Source organism: Nelumbo nucifera, chromosome 3, assembly GCF_055504915.1.
Source record: "Nelumbo nucifera cultivar China Antique chromosome 3, China Antique-T2T, whole genome shotgun sequence".
NCBI lineage: Eukaryota > Viridiplantae > Streptophyta > Magnoliopsida > Proteales > Nelumbonaceae > Nelumbo > Nelumbo nucifera.
The window spans coordinates 43,141,482-43,157,447 of NC_142651.1; the positions used below are offsets into that span (position 1 = coordinate 43,141,482).

The 15,966-nt window shown below is 47.0% G+C and overlaps 2 protein-coding genes across 2 annotated transcripts; both read right to left on the reverse strand.

The window, feature by feature from the left end:
- Positions 1-8,892: 8,892 nt before the first annotated feature.
- LOC148801160 (uncharacterized) lies at positions 8,893-12,533 on the reverse strand. Its single transcript, XM_088900003.1, has 2 exons — positions 9,562-12,533; positions 8,893-9,484 (listed from the first exon to the last, which is right to left on the reverse strand). Exons 1-2 carry the CDS (start codon positions 9,565-9,567, stop codon positions 8,933-8,935), a joined length of 558 nt encoding a protein of 185 aa, XP_088756129.1. The 5' UTR covers positions 9,568-12,533; the 3' UTR covers positions 8,893-8,932.
- A 689-nt stretch (positions 12,534-13,222) lies between these two features.
- Positions 13,223-15,019, reverse strand: LOC104612912 (trihelix transcription factor GT-3b-like). The gene is made up of 2 exons (XM_010280573.3): positions 14,568-15,019; positions 13,223-14,167 (listed from the first exon to the last, which is right to left on the reverse strand). The coding sequence occupies exons 1-2, from the start codon at positions 14,889-14,891 to the stop codon at positions 13,571-13,573; spliced, it is 921 nt and encodes a 306-aa protein (XP_010278875.1). The 5' UTR covers positions 14,892-15,019; the 3' UTR covers positions 13,223-13,570.
- Between the last annotated feature and the right edge of the window lie 947 nt (positions 15,020-15,966).

The window sequence follows — 15,966 nt, forward strand, 5'->3', positions numbered from 1 at the left end:
CTGAGCTTTTAAAGCAAAAAATAAACGGAGAAGTACAGATAGGCCAAATGCAGATTTCTGATTTCCACTGCAGAGCTATAAACATTTAAAAGGTCAAAAACCCACACTCTATGCACTCATACCTGCCTGTGTATTGGCATCAATTCCAAGCTGGCACCTACCCCAAATGTACTTTGAGCCTACAAATTCTTACCCTGGGCTGAACCATCATTCTCCAAAAAAAAATAAATAAATAGCTGAGATGGTGAAGTTTGATTTTGGTTGATGGCAAAATCATATGTTTGATAATGGGAAATTCAGTGTTTAAAGTATTGATACACCCAATGCACAAACATGCATATTATGTGTTTCTGTATAATAAAAAACCTTTAATAATAATAATAATAATAATAATAATAATAGTAATAGTAATAATAATAATAACAATAACAACAACAACAATAAACCTTTATTATTAATAAAAAACCTTCATCATTATTATAATTGATAAAAAACCTTAATTATAAACAATGATTCTAATAGGTACATAACTTGTAACTATGTTCATTATTAATAATTAATGAAAATTATTATTATTAATTATTAATAATTAATGATAGTTATTTCTTATTAATCAATTAGAATAACTATTTATAAACTAATTGCATAATTATTAATGAATTAATTGCCAATTACTGAACCAATTAATCATTATTAATTAAAATGAGTAATTAGTTATTAATAAATATTTAGTACATAATATTCTATTTTATGTAATAAAAATTAAATAAGTAAATAATAATTATTCAATAATTTATAATATAAATAATAAATAATCACCAATATAAAATAATTATTTTAATTTATAATGTTTACTAATTATTTATTGTTAATATTTATAGGTATGTTTAATTAATTAAGAATTAATCATTAATATAATCATCTTAATTATTAAAATAATTAAGAGTTTTAATATATTAATTAAATAATTATGTAATTATTATTTTTGTTATTAAATATTAATATACTTTAATAATTTTTAATTTGTTTAATTATTTAAATAATAATTAATGATTAAAAAGGCTATTTTAATTATTAAAAATAACTATTTGAAATATTAAAATTGTTTTAATTATTAAAATAATTAATTTTATAATCCATTATTAAATTAAATTAGACAAAACTATTATTGTTGTTGTTTTTGTTGCTCTTTATTATTATTATTGTTGTTGTTTTTAATTATTAAAAATTTAAAATAAAAGGTTATTGTAATTTGAAAGCTATAGTCCATGTGGGTCACAGGAAATGGGTACCCTTGTGACATGCAGAAGATAGCTAATGGGGCTTCGTTAAATAGTTAAACAAAGTAACAAACTTTTTCATATCTAGCGTTAAAATGCTTAACTGCCTTTGTTCAAAATAGAGCATTCAAATTTCAAAATACCATGTCAAACTTTAAAACCAAGAAAAATTCATAATTCAAATGCATCTCTAAATGTAATTATTATAGTTTTTAAGTCATTCAGATGTCAAATTTCAATGCAAACAAACAAGCCCCTAAACTCAACCACAAACTGTGTAAAACCTAATGACATAACGAGGAGATCACATTGGCACCCAACAGAGGGCGCCCCACATGCACATCCCAGCGGGCATTTGGAAACATCTCCTGGGAGGTGCAGTGGGGCACTTGTGGGGCGCCAATATGATATCAATAACGAGGAACGCATACCAATACAAGGGTGATTGTGTGGTCAGAGGTCATTCTCATGTCATAAAATTCACAAATTCTAGCCTTTACCTTTTCCTTTTGATAGATAAAGAGTTTTTGGAAACAGAGTTGGGTGTGCTCAATTGCAGGGGTAAGGTTGTATACGTGACCCGCATTGGCGGGGCTGCCTTTTATAGAAGAAGAAGTTTATAGTATATAGTTGAAATAAGAAGTTTGGAACCCAGATTTTGATTTGATTCTAGTGTATGGTTGAAATGAGACCTACATCAGATTAAGCATACAGAACTTTGGAATCAACTTACAATCCAAACAGATTCTGATGAAGGAAGATTTGACTCGACCTTGCAATCACGCCACGTGGCAAAAAATAAGTAGCTCGACACTTAAAACAGCATACCCAGGGTGCAAACACCAAAGGGAAGAGACCAGTAGTCTGAACTCCCCTCGAGGAGACCGAACTCCCCTCGAGGAGACCAACTCCCTAAGAGGAGCCCGAACTCCCTACAAGGGGCCCGAACTCCCTAAAAGGAGCCCGAACTCCCTACTAAGAGCTCGAACTCCCTAAAAGGAGCCCGACTTCCCTACTAAGAGCTTGAACTCCCTACTAAGAGCCGAACTCCCTACGAGGAGCCCGAACTCTCCCTTTGGCCCCGAGCCACACAAAGTAGTGACCCGAACTGGCCCATCTCATGGCAGTTCGGGACACCCCCCTATCCGAACTCAAGACTTCGCCTCGCACACCTGTCCAAGCACTTCGCCTCCAGAGCATTGAACTGGACAAACCACACCGTACCTGACACCGAAGGAGTCCGTATCCAGGGGCGGCGCACCTGACTGACTTGGGATCTGACGCTTGACGGCCGCACTTCAACGGCCACCTGCCACCGTCACCTGCCACCGCCATCTCTAGTTACAGAGACGGCTCCGACAAAAAGAGCAGTGATGGTTTTGCCCCAGTAGAGGCAATGACGCCCGAACTGGCAGAAGCACGGAAGTAATCATTCCTGACATGACAGAAGTCTAGGAGTGAGTGCGCGAGGTGGTTATAAAAGGCTCTCCACCCCCTAAAGAGGAGGTATGCAAACTTTGCGCTATCTGGTTTTATCTTGCCTTCGAAGGATTCTAACTTGAGCTTCGGAGCCTTTACACCGGGTTCCCCCGGAGCTTCCTCATCTCCTCCGTTTCAGGTTCCCTGCTACTCAGTTCAGAGGCGTCGTCTGTGGGAATGCTTCAAAAAGCCTCCCTCCAAACTCTCATAACCTCTTTTCTTCAAAAAAACCCAACACTCATGGCTTCTTCCAACAACGCCGGACGTGGCACGGGGACAAACACCACTGGGGAACAACTTCAAGTCCCCGTGGTGTGCGTTGGACAGTTCACCATCCCCCTTTCGGTGGATGGGATCCCCAGCTTGAATGCACCACAAGCAGTGGCACCCGTAAACCTTCCTGCCACGAGCATCCCCTTTCCTCCCCCTATTGAGACAACCTTTACTGAACCAACTGTCGTCCCCCTGGCAGCCAGCCAAAACCAGTTGGACGACCTGATGCAATGCGTGCGGGCAATGCAAGCCCAAATGCAACAGTTCCAGCAACACCAGCTTCATCAACACCAAGTACTGCACAACATCTCCCAGTATCACTATCAACAGCAGTTCCCCCAACTACTGCTGAACCAACCACTACTTCCACCTCGGCACCCTGCTCCGAGGCCAGTTAAGGCCTCCCCGCAAGATGGACGCCCCCACCAAGGAAATGCCTCCCGGCCCCAGAACCCCCCTAACAGCCAGGCCTCGTCCCCAGGCCGAAGAGAGAGAAAAATCATCCCCGCCTCGCAGCTCGTAGGCGGGTCGGGAACCTCGCTTGCAAGATCGGCACCTCGACGCTCCAAGCCCGAGTTTCCGCTCACGGAAAACCGATTCGGCGCCCTGGCAGCAGACTACTAGCATTCCGAGCCCATCGACCTCGGCAACACGGAGGCCAGCAGCGCCAGTACCAGGCCCACTCAACAACGAAGGTGCCAGCGAAGTCGCCGAACTGCCACCCGTGTCTTGTCAGAGCTCAGAGTCAAAGAAGAGACGAGCTCGGACGAGGTAGGAGCTGCCCCGATTCTCTCAGTTCCTTCCCCCCTCGCATCAGAACTCCTGGCGGTCCCCTTGCCTAGAGATTTCAAGCTCCCACCTTTGGACAAGTATGACGGGTCCTTCGACCCCAACGACCATGTGGATGCTTTCCAGTCCCAAATGCACCTCGCCAGGGCCAACGAATCGTGCATGTGCGTGGCCTTCACCACCACCTTCAGGGGGGTAGCCCGCACTTGGTACAGGAACCTGGTCCCCGGGTCGATAAAGTGTTGGGCCCAGTTCGTGCAGGTCTTCAATGCACACTTTGTCACCAGCAAACGGTGCCCCAGAACAGAGGAAAGCATCTTCAGAGTAGTCCAGAGGGAAGGAGAATCCATCCGGGGCTACATCAAGCGATTCAATGAAGCATGCTTGCAGATACCGCGGTTAGACCCCGCGGTGCAACTCGCGGCGGCCAAAAGAGGAGTAACGCACAAAGAGTTCAAATGGCACATGGTAGCTAACCAACCTACAACCGTGGCTGAATTCTTCAAGCTCGTGGACAAGTTCATGAGGACAGAGGAAGAAATCAACCAATGAACCGAAGGTGGGAACGAGAAAAGAAAGAGGGAAGGCGAGCCCTCCAACCCAGTCGACAGGAAAAACCCAGCCCGGGAGCAGAAGCCGAACCATTCGTTTCGATCTCCCCTAGCAGTTTGGACGGATTACACGCCGCTAAAAACGAGGCGGACCGAGATCTTAATGACGATCAAGGACGCCCTATACGTGAAGTGGCCACCTCGCCTAAAGGGAAATCCGAAAGAGAGAAATAAGAATTTGTATTGTGGTTTCCATAGAGACCATGGTCATAGTACCGAGCAGTGTAATAATCTCCGGGACGAGATAGAGGGACTCATCCGTCGTGGATACTTAAGAAATTTTGTACAACATAACAATAATAACAATAAGGCAGATCGGCAAGGGGAGCACGAAAAGGATGCCCCCGAATCTAGCAACAGACCTGCCGAACCGTTGCAGCGACAGCCTCGGGAAGAGAGGCCAGTTCGGGGAACCATCCATGTAATTGTGGGAGGTTTGGTGGTAGCAGGGTGTACCTCAGCAGCAGCCCGGACTTTAGTTCGCGAAGTGGCCCTCGAGGAACGGAACCCCCCAAAAAGGCCAAAGACCGAAGAACCAATCTTCTTCACGGAAGACGACGTGCGAGGAGTCCACTACCCCCACGATGATGCGCTTGTCATTAAACTAAGGATCAGCGACTTCGAGGTCAGACGCGTACTCGTAGATTCGGGCAACTCAGCGGACATCCTCTTCAAATCAGCATTTGACCAGCTACAGTTACAGAGGAGCGAGCTGAAGCCTGTGAAAACTCCTCTGGTGGGTTTCAGTGGAGAGGAAGTCAGGCCCCTCGAAAAAATAACAGTACCTGTGGAAGTCAGCACATGGCCTTGTGCGGTCAGACTCAACCATGATTTCCTAGTGGTCGCGACCCCCTCCCCATACAATGCCATAATAGGGCGGCCAATCACGCATATCCTACGGGCGGTGGTCTCCACCTACTATTTGGCCATGAAGTTCCCTACGGACTTCGGTGTGGGAGTAGTGCGGGGCAACCAGCTCGAGTCCCGTAAGTGTTATGTTGCCGCCCTGAAGGGAAAAACCAAGGTGGCCGACGACCTTGAACTGGAGCGGCCTGCGGAGCAAGGCGAGGAACGAGCTTCGCCCACAGAGGAAACGGTCGTAGTCCCAACTTCGGCTACGGACCTAGCTCGCACACTACAGATCGGTGCTTCCGTTGAGGAACCCTTACGAACCAAACCAGTGAGTTTTTTTACTTCAAAATTTAGATGTTTTTGCCTGGTCCGTGGCCGACATGCCCGGTATTAGCCCTAGCCTGATAACTCACAAACTTAATATTGACCTTGTAGTCAGACCCGTTAGACAGAAGAAACGCAACTTAGCCCCAGGGCGCTGGAGGGCGGTCAACGAGGAGGTCGAGAAGCTCCTCGCAGCAGACTTCATAAGGGAAGTCCATTACCCGAGCTGGGTGGCCAACCCAGTGCTGGTAAAAAAGGTGAACGGCAAGTGGCGCATGTGTGTCGACTACACCGACCTAAACCGAGCATGCCCAAAAGATTGCTTCCCCCTCCCCAAAATTGACCGCCTAGTGGACGCGACCTCGGGACATGAGTTGCTAAGCTTCCTGGATGCCTACTCGGGCTACAACCGAGTTCGGCCTGTACTGCTACAAGGTCATGCCCTTCGGATTAAAAAATGTCGGGGCGACCTTCCAAAGACTTGTAAATAGGCTATTTCGGCCCTTGATTGGCACGAAGATAGAATGTTATGTAGACGACATGGTCATCAAGACACAGTTTTCACAGGAATTAATACAAGACTTAGATTCTATCTTCCAAATCCTGCGTCAATTTAGCATGAACTTGAACCCTAACAAATGTGTCTTCGGCGTCACCTCGGGCAAATTCCTAGGGTACATTGTCAACCGGCGCGGTATTGAGGCCAACCCGGACAAGATAAAAGCCATCCTAGATATGAGACCCCCTCGGAAAGTAAAAGAAGTTCAGAGGCTAAACGGCCGCATAGCCGCTCTAAGCCGCTTCATGTCCAAATCAACAGACCGCTGCCTACCTTTCTTCAAAGTAATCAAAGGCAAAGGGTTCGAATGGACCCAAGGCTGTCAGCTCGCGTTTGACAAGCTAAAAAGTTACCTCACTAGTGTGCCAACCTTAGCCCGGCCCGAGGAGGGCGAAGTCTTAGAACTATACCTCTCGGCAAGCGACGAGGTGGTCAGTTCGGTACTAATAAAAGAAGCAGACCGGGTCTAGCGACCCATCTACTATGTTAGTAAAATTTTGTAGGGAGCAGAGACAAGATACCCGCAGATAGAAAAACTAGCATACGCACTGGTGATAGCAGCTCGGAAACTCCGCCCGTACTTCCAGGCTCACACCGTCATCGTCCTGACTGACAAACCTCTGAGGCAAGTTTTACTCAAACCCGAGGGTTCCAGTCGACTGACGAAATGGGCCATCGAACTCAGCGAGTATGACCTCCAGTACAAGCCAAGAACTACTATTAAGGCCCAAGCCTTGGTAGATTTTATCGCCGAGTGCACGTTTAGCCTCGAAGCCCCTGAGTCGGTCGAGCCCGAGATCCCTAGTTCGGGCAAGCTCAGAGCTCCCAAGCCAATAGAGTCTAAACTCCGTGAAGTAGCAGCCAGTGTAGCATCTCTCCTGGTTAGGCCAAACACGAACTGGGATGAGGAGCCCTGGATCCTTCACTTAGATGGCTCCTCGAACCAGCAGGGCAGCGGGGCTGGAATAATGCTACGCAGCCGAGCGGAACAAAATTGGAATACGCACTACGCTTTGAGTTCGCAGCATCCAACAACGAGGTGGAGTACGAGGCACTGATAGCCGGGCTGAACCTAGCACACAAGGTCGGAGCAAAGCACGTAGTTATCTGCAATGATTCCCAGCTCGTGGTCAACCAAGTTATAGGCGAGTACGAAGCACGCAAGCTCACTATGATTGCATACTTGGCAAAAGTAAAGGAGGTTCTGCTCAACTTCCAGTCACACTTCATCAGGCAAATCCTGAGGTCAGAGAACACTGAGGCCGATGCCCTGTCCCAGTTAGCCAGCACGAGTCACAACACCAAGAGAACTGTGTACATAGAGGACTTACCTCAGCCCAGCATTCTCGATGGGGCAGAAGAGGTCGCTCCCGTCTTTGAAGCAGAGCCGAGCTGGATCGACCCACTCGCGAGCTTCCTGATAGATGGTGCAGTGCCAAGCAGCCAAATACGTCATAATAGACGAACGGTTGTACCGACGATCCTACACGCTCCCCTACCTGCGTTGCTTGCGACCTGCCGAAGCCGAGCTCGTACTCCGCGACACTCATGAAGGCTTGTGCGGCGGACACCTGGGGGGCAGAGCCCTCGCTAAAAAGGCACTTCGACAAGGATACTACTGGCCAACGATGAAGGCAGAAGCCGTCGAGCTCGTCAAAAAATGCGACAGGTGTCAGAAGCTTGCCAATATCCACCATCAGCCAGTTGCCAACCTCAAGTACCTCACCAGTCCATGGCCCTTTGCACAATGGGGCATCGACCTTCTGGGGCCATTCCCGCCAGCAACAGGTGGGAGAAAGTTCCTAGTGGTGGCAGTAGATTACTTCACAAAGTGGATAGAAGCTGAACCTCTGGCAACAGTTACAGCCCGAAACATACAAAACTTCTTTTGGAAGAACATAGTATGTCGCTTCGGGCTACCTCGGGTACTGATCTCCGACAACGGCAAACAGTTTGAGGATATCAAGTTCCAAGAATGGTGTCAAAGTATGGGAATTCGTCAGAACTTCACGTCGGTTGCACACCCGCAGGCAAACGGTCAGACAGAAGTAATGAACAGAGCCATCCTCCACGGACTGAAAGCACGACTAGGCCGAGCTAAAGGGTTGTGAGCGGACGAGCTACCAAGTGTCCTGTGGGCTCACCGAACCACGGAAAAAACCGCTACGGGAGAGACCCCCTTTAACCTCACCAACGGCACCAAAGCGGTAATCCCGGCGGAAATCGAAGTACCTACGCTACGACTAGAAGCATACGACAAGCAGACAAACGGAGACGAGTTACGCACCAACCTCGACCTACTAGACGAGGTAAGAGACCTCGTGCACATCCGAACTGCGGCCTACCAGCAAAAGGTAGCTCGGTACTATAACACCAGAGTAAAGAAGAGGAGCTTCCGCGTCAACGACCTGGTTCTCCGTAAGATCATGGTACCCGAACCCGGCGTGGGAAAACTCGGACCAAATTGGGAAGGACCCTACAGAGTAAAGAAAGCACTCGGGGGGCATACGAGCTCGAAACCTTAGAGGGAAAACAAGTACCCAGAGCATGGAACATCGTCAACCTAAGGCGATACTACCTATAGACCGCCAAGCAAAGTGGATAAAATCACCACCAAAATAGGCCGCGCGAGTGCGGTAGCCCGGACAGGAAATAGATCGGACGTTTGATTAGTTCTGCAAATATGCTCACTTCGGGAGAAAGAACAACCAGCAGTTAACCAAAAGTCATTCCATTTCAAAAGTAAGGTAGTACATAAAAAAAAATTACAAGCCCGAAGCTATTTCTTCATTATCAGAAGGCACTTCAACAATACCCGAAGGCCCCACCTCACCATCGGAGTCTGGCTCACCGTCAGCAGCATTGGCCATCTCCTGAGTTATGCGCGAAGTGGATATGGCACTAATATCGAGCTCGGGGTATGTATTCCGGATCATCCATCGGCTTAGTTTAAAACCCCTCCTGTATGAATCCACCATCAGATCATCAAAGCCCGGCGAAGCAATATACTCATCGACAGCCTTCTTCTTGGCATCTTCGATACCTTGAGAAAAGATCTGCGTCCTCTCCCTGATGTCCTCCTGAAGGTACTCAACCTGATGCTGCAGATCCAGCCTCAAGTCCGCCATGTGCTTCACCACCACTCCCATGGCCTCGGCATCTCTCTGAGACCTCGCTTGCTTGATCCATGAAAAACGAGCAGTCTCTTCGGCAGCACGAGCAGCCTCCTCGGTAGCACGACGAGCCTCTTCGACAGCTCGCGCCTGCCTCGAGCTCCTCTCCACTTGAGCCGCCAAGGCGTGAATAGAAGAATTCACCTACCAAAAGGAACCGAGTGATCAAAAGAACCAACAAAACGAAAGCCAAAGAGCTCTAAAAAAGGGAGAACACTTACCACCATGGCATGGGTAACGGCACGACAGGCCACTTGATGCAGAGGGAGATCAATCCACGCCGCGACCTCCTTGGGGAAAATAGTCTCCTTACTCTTTTGAAGAGCATGGGTCGGCGATAGCACACCCCTGAAATCCCTCGGGGCCCCCGAGCCCGAGGGCCCAGCTCACGTATGAGCAGACCCGGAGTAAGCAGGAGCACCGGAGTATGTAGGAGCCCCTATGTAGGTAGTCTCAGCATAAGGGCCCCCTGCCGGCTCCTGCATTGGAGGAACCATCTCGGGCTCCCTGGGCAAATCTTCTGGCTGATAGTCCAGCACCTCGGGCTCCGCATCCCGGGGCATCTCGGTGTGAGTTCGCTTGGCAACCCGCTTTCTCCTCTTCATGCCTTGGAACAAGTGCCCACCCCGGGTCCCTCGAGAATCCATCACACCTGCGAAAAGAAGTTCACCGTCAGTAAAAAGCAAGAAAGACAGTAAGACAAAATCTCTAAGTGAAGAACCTACCCGAACTCAGGCTGGCCGCAATGAGCTTGGCCTCCGTTAGATACTATTGACACTTCAGCCTAAGCCGCGCCCATTGCCGGAGGCCCTTCGCCGTCTCTTTGTCAAGCGTGACCCCGGAGTCAGGAGCGGCCATCCCCCACCCGGTCTAAAACGGCCACTCCAGCACACTTCGCACCCTGAAATTGTCCCGCTTCCATGCTGGGACTTTGTTGGGGAGCTCATGTAAAAGCTTAAAGCCCGGGCGAGGAGACAAGTAGTATGCCCGCCTACACCCGAGGAGGGGACCCGCTTGCTTCTTAAGCATCAAGATTGAAGAAAAAATCTCCAAGTCCAACGGAAAGCTCTCTTCACAAAATAAGGAGATTGTCCCCACCAAATTTCGAATGGAGTTCGGGTGAAGCTGGCCGATCGTCATGCCGAAGTGGTTCAAAACTTCGACAAGGAGGGGATGGAAAGGCAATCGCAGCCCCGCGGCGAGCTGCTCCCGGAATATCACGATCTCATCACGACCGTGTTCCCAAGGAAAGCTACCTGAAGGTATGAAATAAGCGTACTCCCCGAGAAAGTTATAGTAGGTAATGAGGGATTGGAGCTCCTCAGGCGTCATGGTCGAAGGACCAAACTTGTCTAACATCCGACCCCGACGAGAGGTGGATGCCAAACTACTCGAAGCGCCTCGGCCTACGAGCTCGAACTCTTCCTCGAACTCTACCTCGAGCTCTAACATCCGACCCCTGCTGAAAGGACTATCTGAGCCATCCAAGCTAGACATCGGGGAGTGAGATGGGATCCAGGAAAGTACTCACCCGGAAAAAGGTTGTAGACCACAGGAGCTCGGACGAGCGGAAGACCTTGAGTGCGAACTGAAAAAACCTGGACGCGAACTGGATGCGAGCTGAAACTTGAACGCGAGCTCGAGAGAAATACAGAAGTGACAACAACTGGGGTCCCTCCCGCTATTTATACTCATAGTGACCGAAAAGCGACGGCTTGGATCAAAGCCAATCCGACGGCCTACAACCGCACTGACCGCACGTCCCCTGAGACTGAGACGTGATTGGCGCACGTCTTTCTGAAACTGACAGAGTGCCGGCGCACATCTTTTCGAAACTGACGGAATGCCAGTGCACGTCTCCTCAATAAAAGCGGCAGCGGCATGTCTTTTTCAAATTTGAAAAGATGCCCGCTATCGCGCCTCCCAAGTGGTGCGCTTTTTTTAAATTTCGAAATAAAGCGCGCGCCGCCACATCTATCAGCGTTTAGGCAGGCCGGCGCGCTTCCCGCTTTTTGGACGCTCGAAGAAACCCAAGGAACCCTGACAACGCACCTTGCGCCGTCAGAACCAAGATTCAAAGTGCAGGGAAAATCTACCTGGCACCTTACGAACTCCCCGCGCCAGGGCAAGACCCTTAGCACAAGGAGTGGGGGGGGGCAATTGATGAAGGAAGATTTGGCTCGATTTCGCAATCACGCCACGTGGCAAAGAACAAGTAGCTCGGCACTTAAAGCAGCATGCCTAGGGTGCAAACACCAAAGGGAAGAGACCAGTAGTCCGAACTCCCCTCGAGGAGACCGAACTCCCCTCAAGGAGACCAACTCCCTAAGAGGAGCCCGAACTCCCTACAAGGGGCCCGAACTCCCTAAAAGGAGCCCGACCTCCCTACTAAGAGCTCGAACTCCCTAAATGGAGCCCGACCTCCCTACTAAGAGCTCGAACTCCCTACTAAGAGCCCGAACTCCCTACGAGGAGCCCGAACTCTCCCTTTGGCCCCGAGCCACACAAAGTAGTGACCCGAACTGGCCCGTCTCATGGCAGTTCGGGACACCCCCCCTATTCGAACTTAAAACTTCGCCTCGCACACCGCTCCAAGCACTTCGCCTCCAGAGCATTGAACTGAACAAACCACACTGTACCTGACACCGAAGGAGTCCGTATCCAGGGGCGGCGCACCTGACTGACTTGGGATCTGACACTTGACGGCCGCACTTCAACGGCCACCTGCCATCGTCACCTGCCACCGCCATCTCCAGTTACAGAGACGGCTCCGACAAAAAGAGCAATGACGGTTCTACCCCAACAGAGGCAATGACGCCCGAACTGGCAGAAGCACGGAAGTAATCATTCTCGACCTGACAGAAGTCTAGGAGTGAGTGCGCGAGGTGGTTATAAAAGGCTCTCCACCCCCCTAAAGAGGAGGTATGTAAACTTTGTGCTATCTGGTTTTATCTTGCCTTCGAAGGATTCTAACTTGAGCTTCGGAGCCTTTACACCGGGTTCCCCTAGAGCTTCCTCATCTCCTCCGTTTCAGGTTCCCTGCTACTCAGTTCAGAGGCAAAGTCGTTGACAGCTAAGACCGACCAGATTGCGCATCATCAGATTCCTATGTACATCCTTTTGCTTTGCTTCTACCAAGGACTACTAGATTGCACATCATCACAAATTGCGCATCATCACAGACACCACCAATTCGTCCATTACTCAATTGATCATCAACAAGTCTGAAGCAATGGGCCCTCTATTTTTTTTTTTTTTGTCCTTGAGTGTGTCGGAATAATTTGGGCCAGGGTCTCAATCCTCACTAGAATCCCTCAAAAACTTCTCAACTGTCTATGATCACAAGCCTTCCTTAACAAACAAATAAACAAACATCCATCCCTCACAATGCTCACACACAATTCGATCTCACTTACAGAAAAAAAAAGTTCAGAACTCTCAATCAAATTATAATGCTTTTTTTTTTGTTTCTCTTCTTCCCGTGTATAAACCCAATTACAACAACTTATATCTTTGCTGTATAAATTTTCTTTTATTCTTTTTCACTTCTTTACAGTCTCCCCAGAAGATAAGCAAATTTTTCTCATCTGCTTTCAGTTAGAACCTGGAGAATGCTCCATTTGATACTTAATTAAAATCAATTTATTTGTCCTCTATCGATGATGATGATTTTCATGTAGGAGTTTATTCTGCAGAGTTGTTAATAGGGCATCCCGCTTCTCGGCTCGGCTCTCTTCTCTCATCCTCCTCTGCTCTTCTCTCTCCCTCCATGCCTGTTCCAGAAGCATTCTCTCCCTCTGCTTTCAGTCTGAAGCAATGGGCCCTCTATTTTTTTTTGTCCTTGAGTGAGTCGGAATAATTTGGGCCAGGGTCTCAATCCTCACTAGAATCCCTCAAAAACTTCTCAACTGTCTATGATCACAAGCCTTCCTTAACAAACAAATAAACAAACATCCATCCCTCACAATGCTCACACACAATTCGATCTCACTTACAGAAAAAAAAAGTTCAGAACTCTCAATCAAATTATAATGCTTTTTTTTTTGTTTCTCTTCTTCCTGTGTATAAACCCAATTACAACAACTTATATCTTTGCTGTATAAATTTTCTTTTATTCTTTTTCACTTCTTTACAGTCTCCCCAGAAGATAAGCAAATTTTTCTCATCTGCTTTCAGTTAGAACCTGGAGAATGCTCCATTTGATACTTAATTAAAATCAATTTATTGTCTCTATCGATGATGATGATTTTCATGTAGGAGTTTATTCAGCAGAGTTGTTAATAGGGCATCCCGCTTCTCGGCGCGGCTCTCTTCTCTCATCCTCCTCTGCTCTTCTCTCTCCCTCCATGCCTGTTCCAGAAGCATTCTCTCCCTCTCCAGCTTCGCCATCGACTGCCGCCATTCCTGCTCCAACATCTGTCTCTCTTGTGCCCGCCTCTCCACCATCTCCCTCCATTGCATATCCATCCTCTGCTGCTGCTGAAAGAATTCTTTAAGCATCTCTTGAATGCTACCAGTGTTAGAATTTGACCCTGGTAATGATTTGTCCAACGTAGTCGTCCGCCTATCGGATTTTCTCTTCCGGTTGCTCCTTGAAGGCCGCTCCTCTTCGCTGTGATCTTCATCCGAGTCGTCGTCCTCTGAGAAACCATCGGAGGATTGATCACCACTCAATCTCTTTGTCTTCTTCTTTGCTTGCCTAGCAGACACAGCCTCAGATTCATGGAGTAAGCGCTGCAAGTTCTTTGCTCGTTCTATAAAAACTGCGTGTATCTCCTCAAAGAAGGGGCATTGCCGGCCGTTCTCTGGATCTGATGTTTCTTTACCCTGTTTGTAAATAAATCAAATTAACTAATTAAATCAAATAATTGGGGTCTGAAATCTGGACAAGTTAGAAAACTTACAAGAGAAATTAAAAAAAAAAATCCAGTTATTTTACCCACCGAATTGCTGAAAAAGAATCTTAACTTTCTCTTGTCAACCATTCTCTAATGTAAAAAGTCATCTATTCAAATATCAAGTCTAAATCCCGAAGATTTTCAAAGCTACAATAATGTACTAAAATCCAAATTTGATCAGGTTCTCTTTTATTTGTCTTATTTGATTCAAAGAAGAAGCATGGAAATCGAGATTCAAACAAAAAAGAAGAGCCATTTAAAAGATCTGCGAAACTATTTCCGTTGCAATTTATGCTCTTCAAATGAAATTTAATGCATAGAATACAGACCTTATAGCGATTAACGAGGTTCTTCCATTTGCATTTGCACTGATCAGGGGTCCTTCTATATCCTCTCTCCTTCATCTTCGCCGCGACAATCTCCCAGAGCGTCTTATTCCGCTTAGCAACCGTGAAATCCCTCTCCAACTCAGCGCGAATTGCAATGAAATCTCTGGTTTCTTGATGGCCCCATTGGGGAATTCGGTCCTCCTTCATAGGCATGCTCGGCGTCGAAACCTCGCCGGAGATCGCCGCTCGATTCAGTTGCAACGGCATTACTGACATCATGTTCATCCTACCTAGGGTTTCGTTATCTCCGTCTCTCATCATCATCTTCACCCTCTAGGTTTAGGGTTTCAGTGGAAGCCGATGCCTTGGCGTCTGCCTTCAGTTTTCCCCCTCTCAGAGTCCCCTCTCTCCCTCTCCCTCTCCCTCTCCCCCCGCAAGAGACAACAAAGTCCAATTTCATCGGTCTCTTGACAGTCGTTTATTTATAGGATCCTGTTTTTAAATTGCCAATGGTCTTGGACCAAATTACAGCAATGCCACTGTTACTACCTCTTTATTAATTGGATCGTGAGGTGAGGCATAAACCGACCGACCCAATCATATAGAATGGGCCAGGACCGGGTTTGGTTGTTCTAAACCGATTAAGCCTCCGTTAGGGAGTGTTTATATGCATTTTGAAAAGTGCTTATTGCATTATTTTGGCCTGTTTTAGTCTATTTCATTATTTTTAAAATGAATCGGGATATATTCTTCACAGAGCGCACCTCGCATGGACCTCACAGCCCCATCCCATCATGTACTGGGAACATCTCCCCATGAATAAGAACACAAAAGATGGAATGTTCCCAATATATGGTGGGATGGGACTGTGAGGTCCATTATAATGTTTTATGATACGGATTGATTGGTCACAAAATTTTCAGATATTCAAACCCAAAAACTCATATATCCAATAAGCACTCCCAAAGGGATGCTTAAGACTGAAACCAATATAAATCATATTGCAAAGATACCTTTCTCACAATGTGTAAATCATGTTTTTGAAAACCGGACTGGATGACCTGAGAATTGGTGAAGATTCTCACCTATCTGTTTCTAATTCTCACCCACAAAATCTCTTTATATTTCCTCACTTTCTTTTGAAAGACAAGGACAATGGCGAAGCTTAAAGATGAAACTAGAAATGAGTTATGGTACTTTTGGAATCTGAGAAAGGGCTTCCCCTAAGTTTTAGAAGTTTGGTTGATTCTCTGTTTCTAGGTTTGGGTCAAGTCCGTATTGAAGATTAAAGATTCCAAAATTTTCAATGAGAGATACTCAATTTTCTTTCTCTTCTTGCTTTTGTTTTTCCATACGTGTGAAAGCCATTTTTCTTCATCGTTTAAGATTCCCACACAAT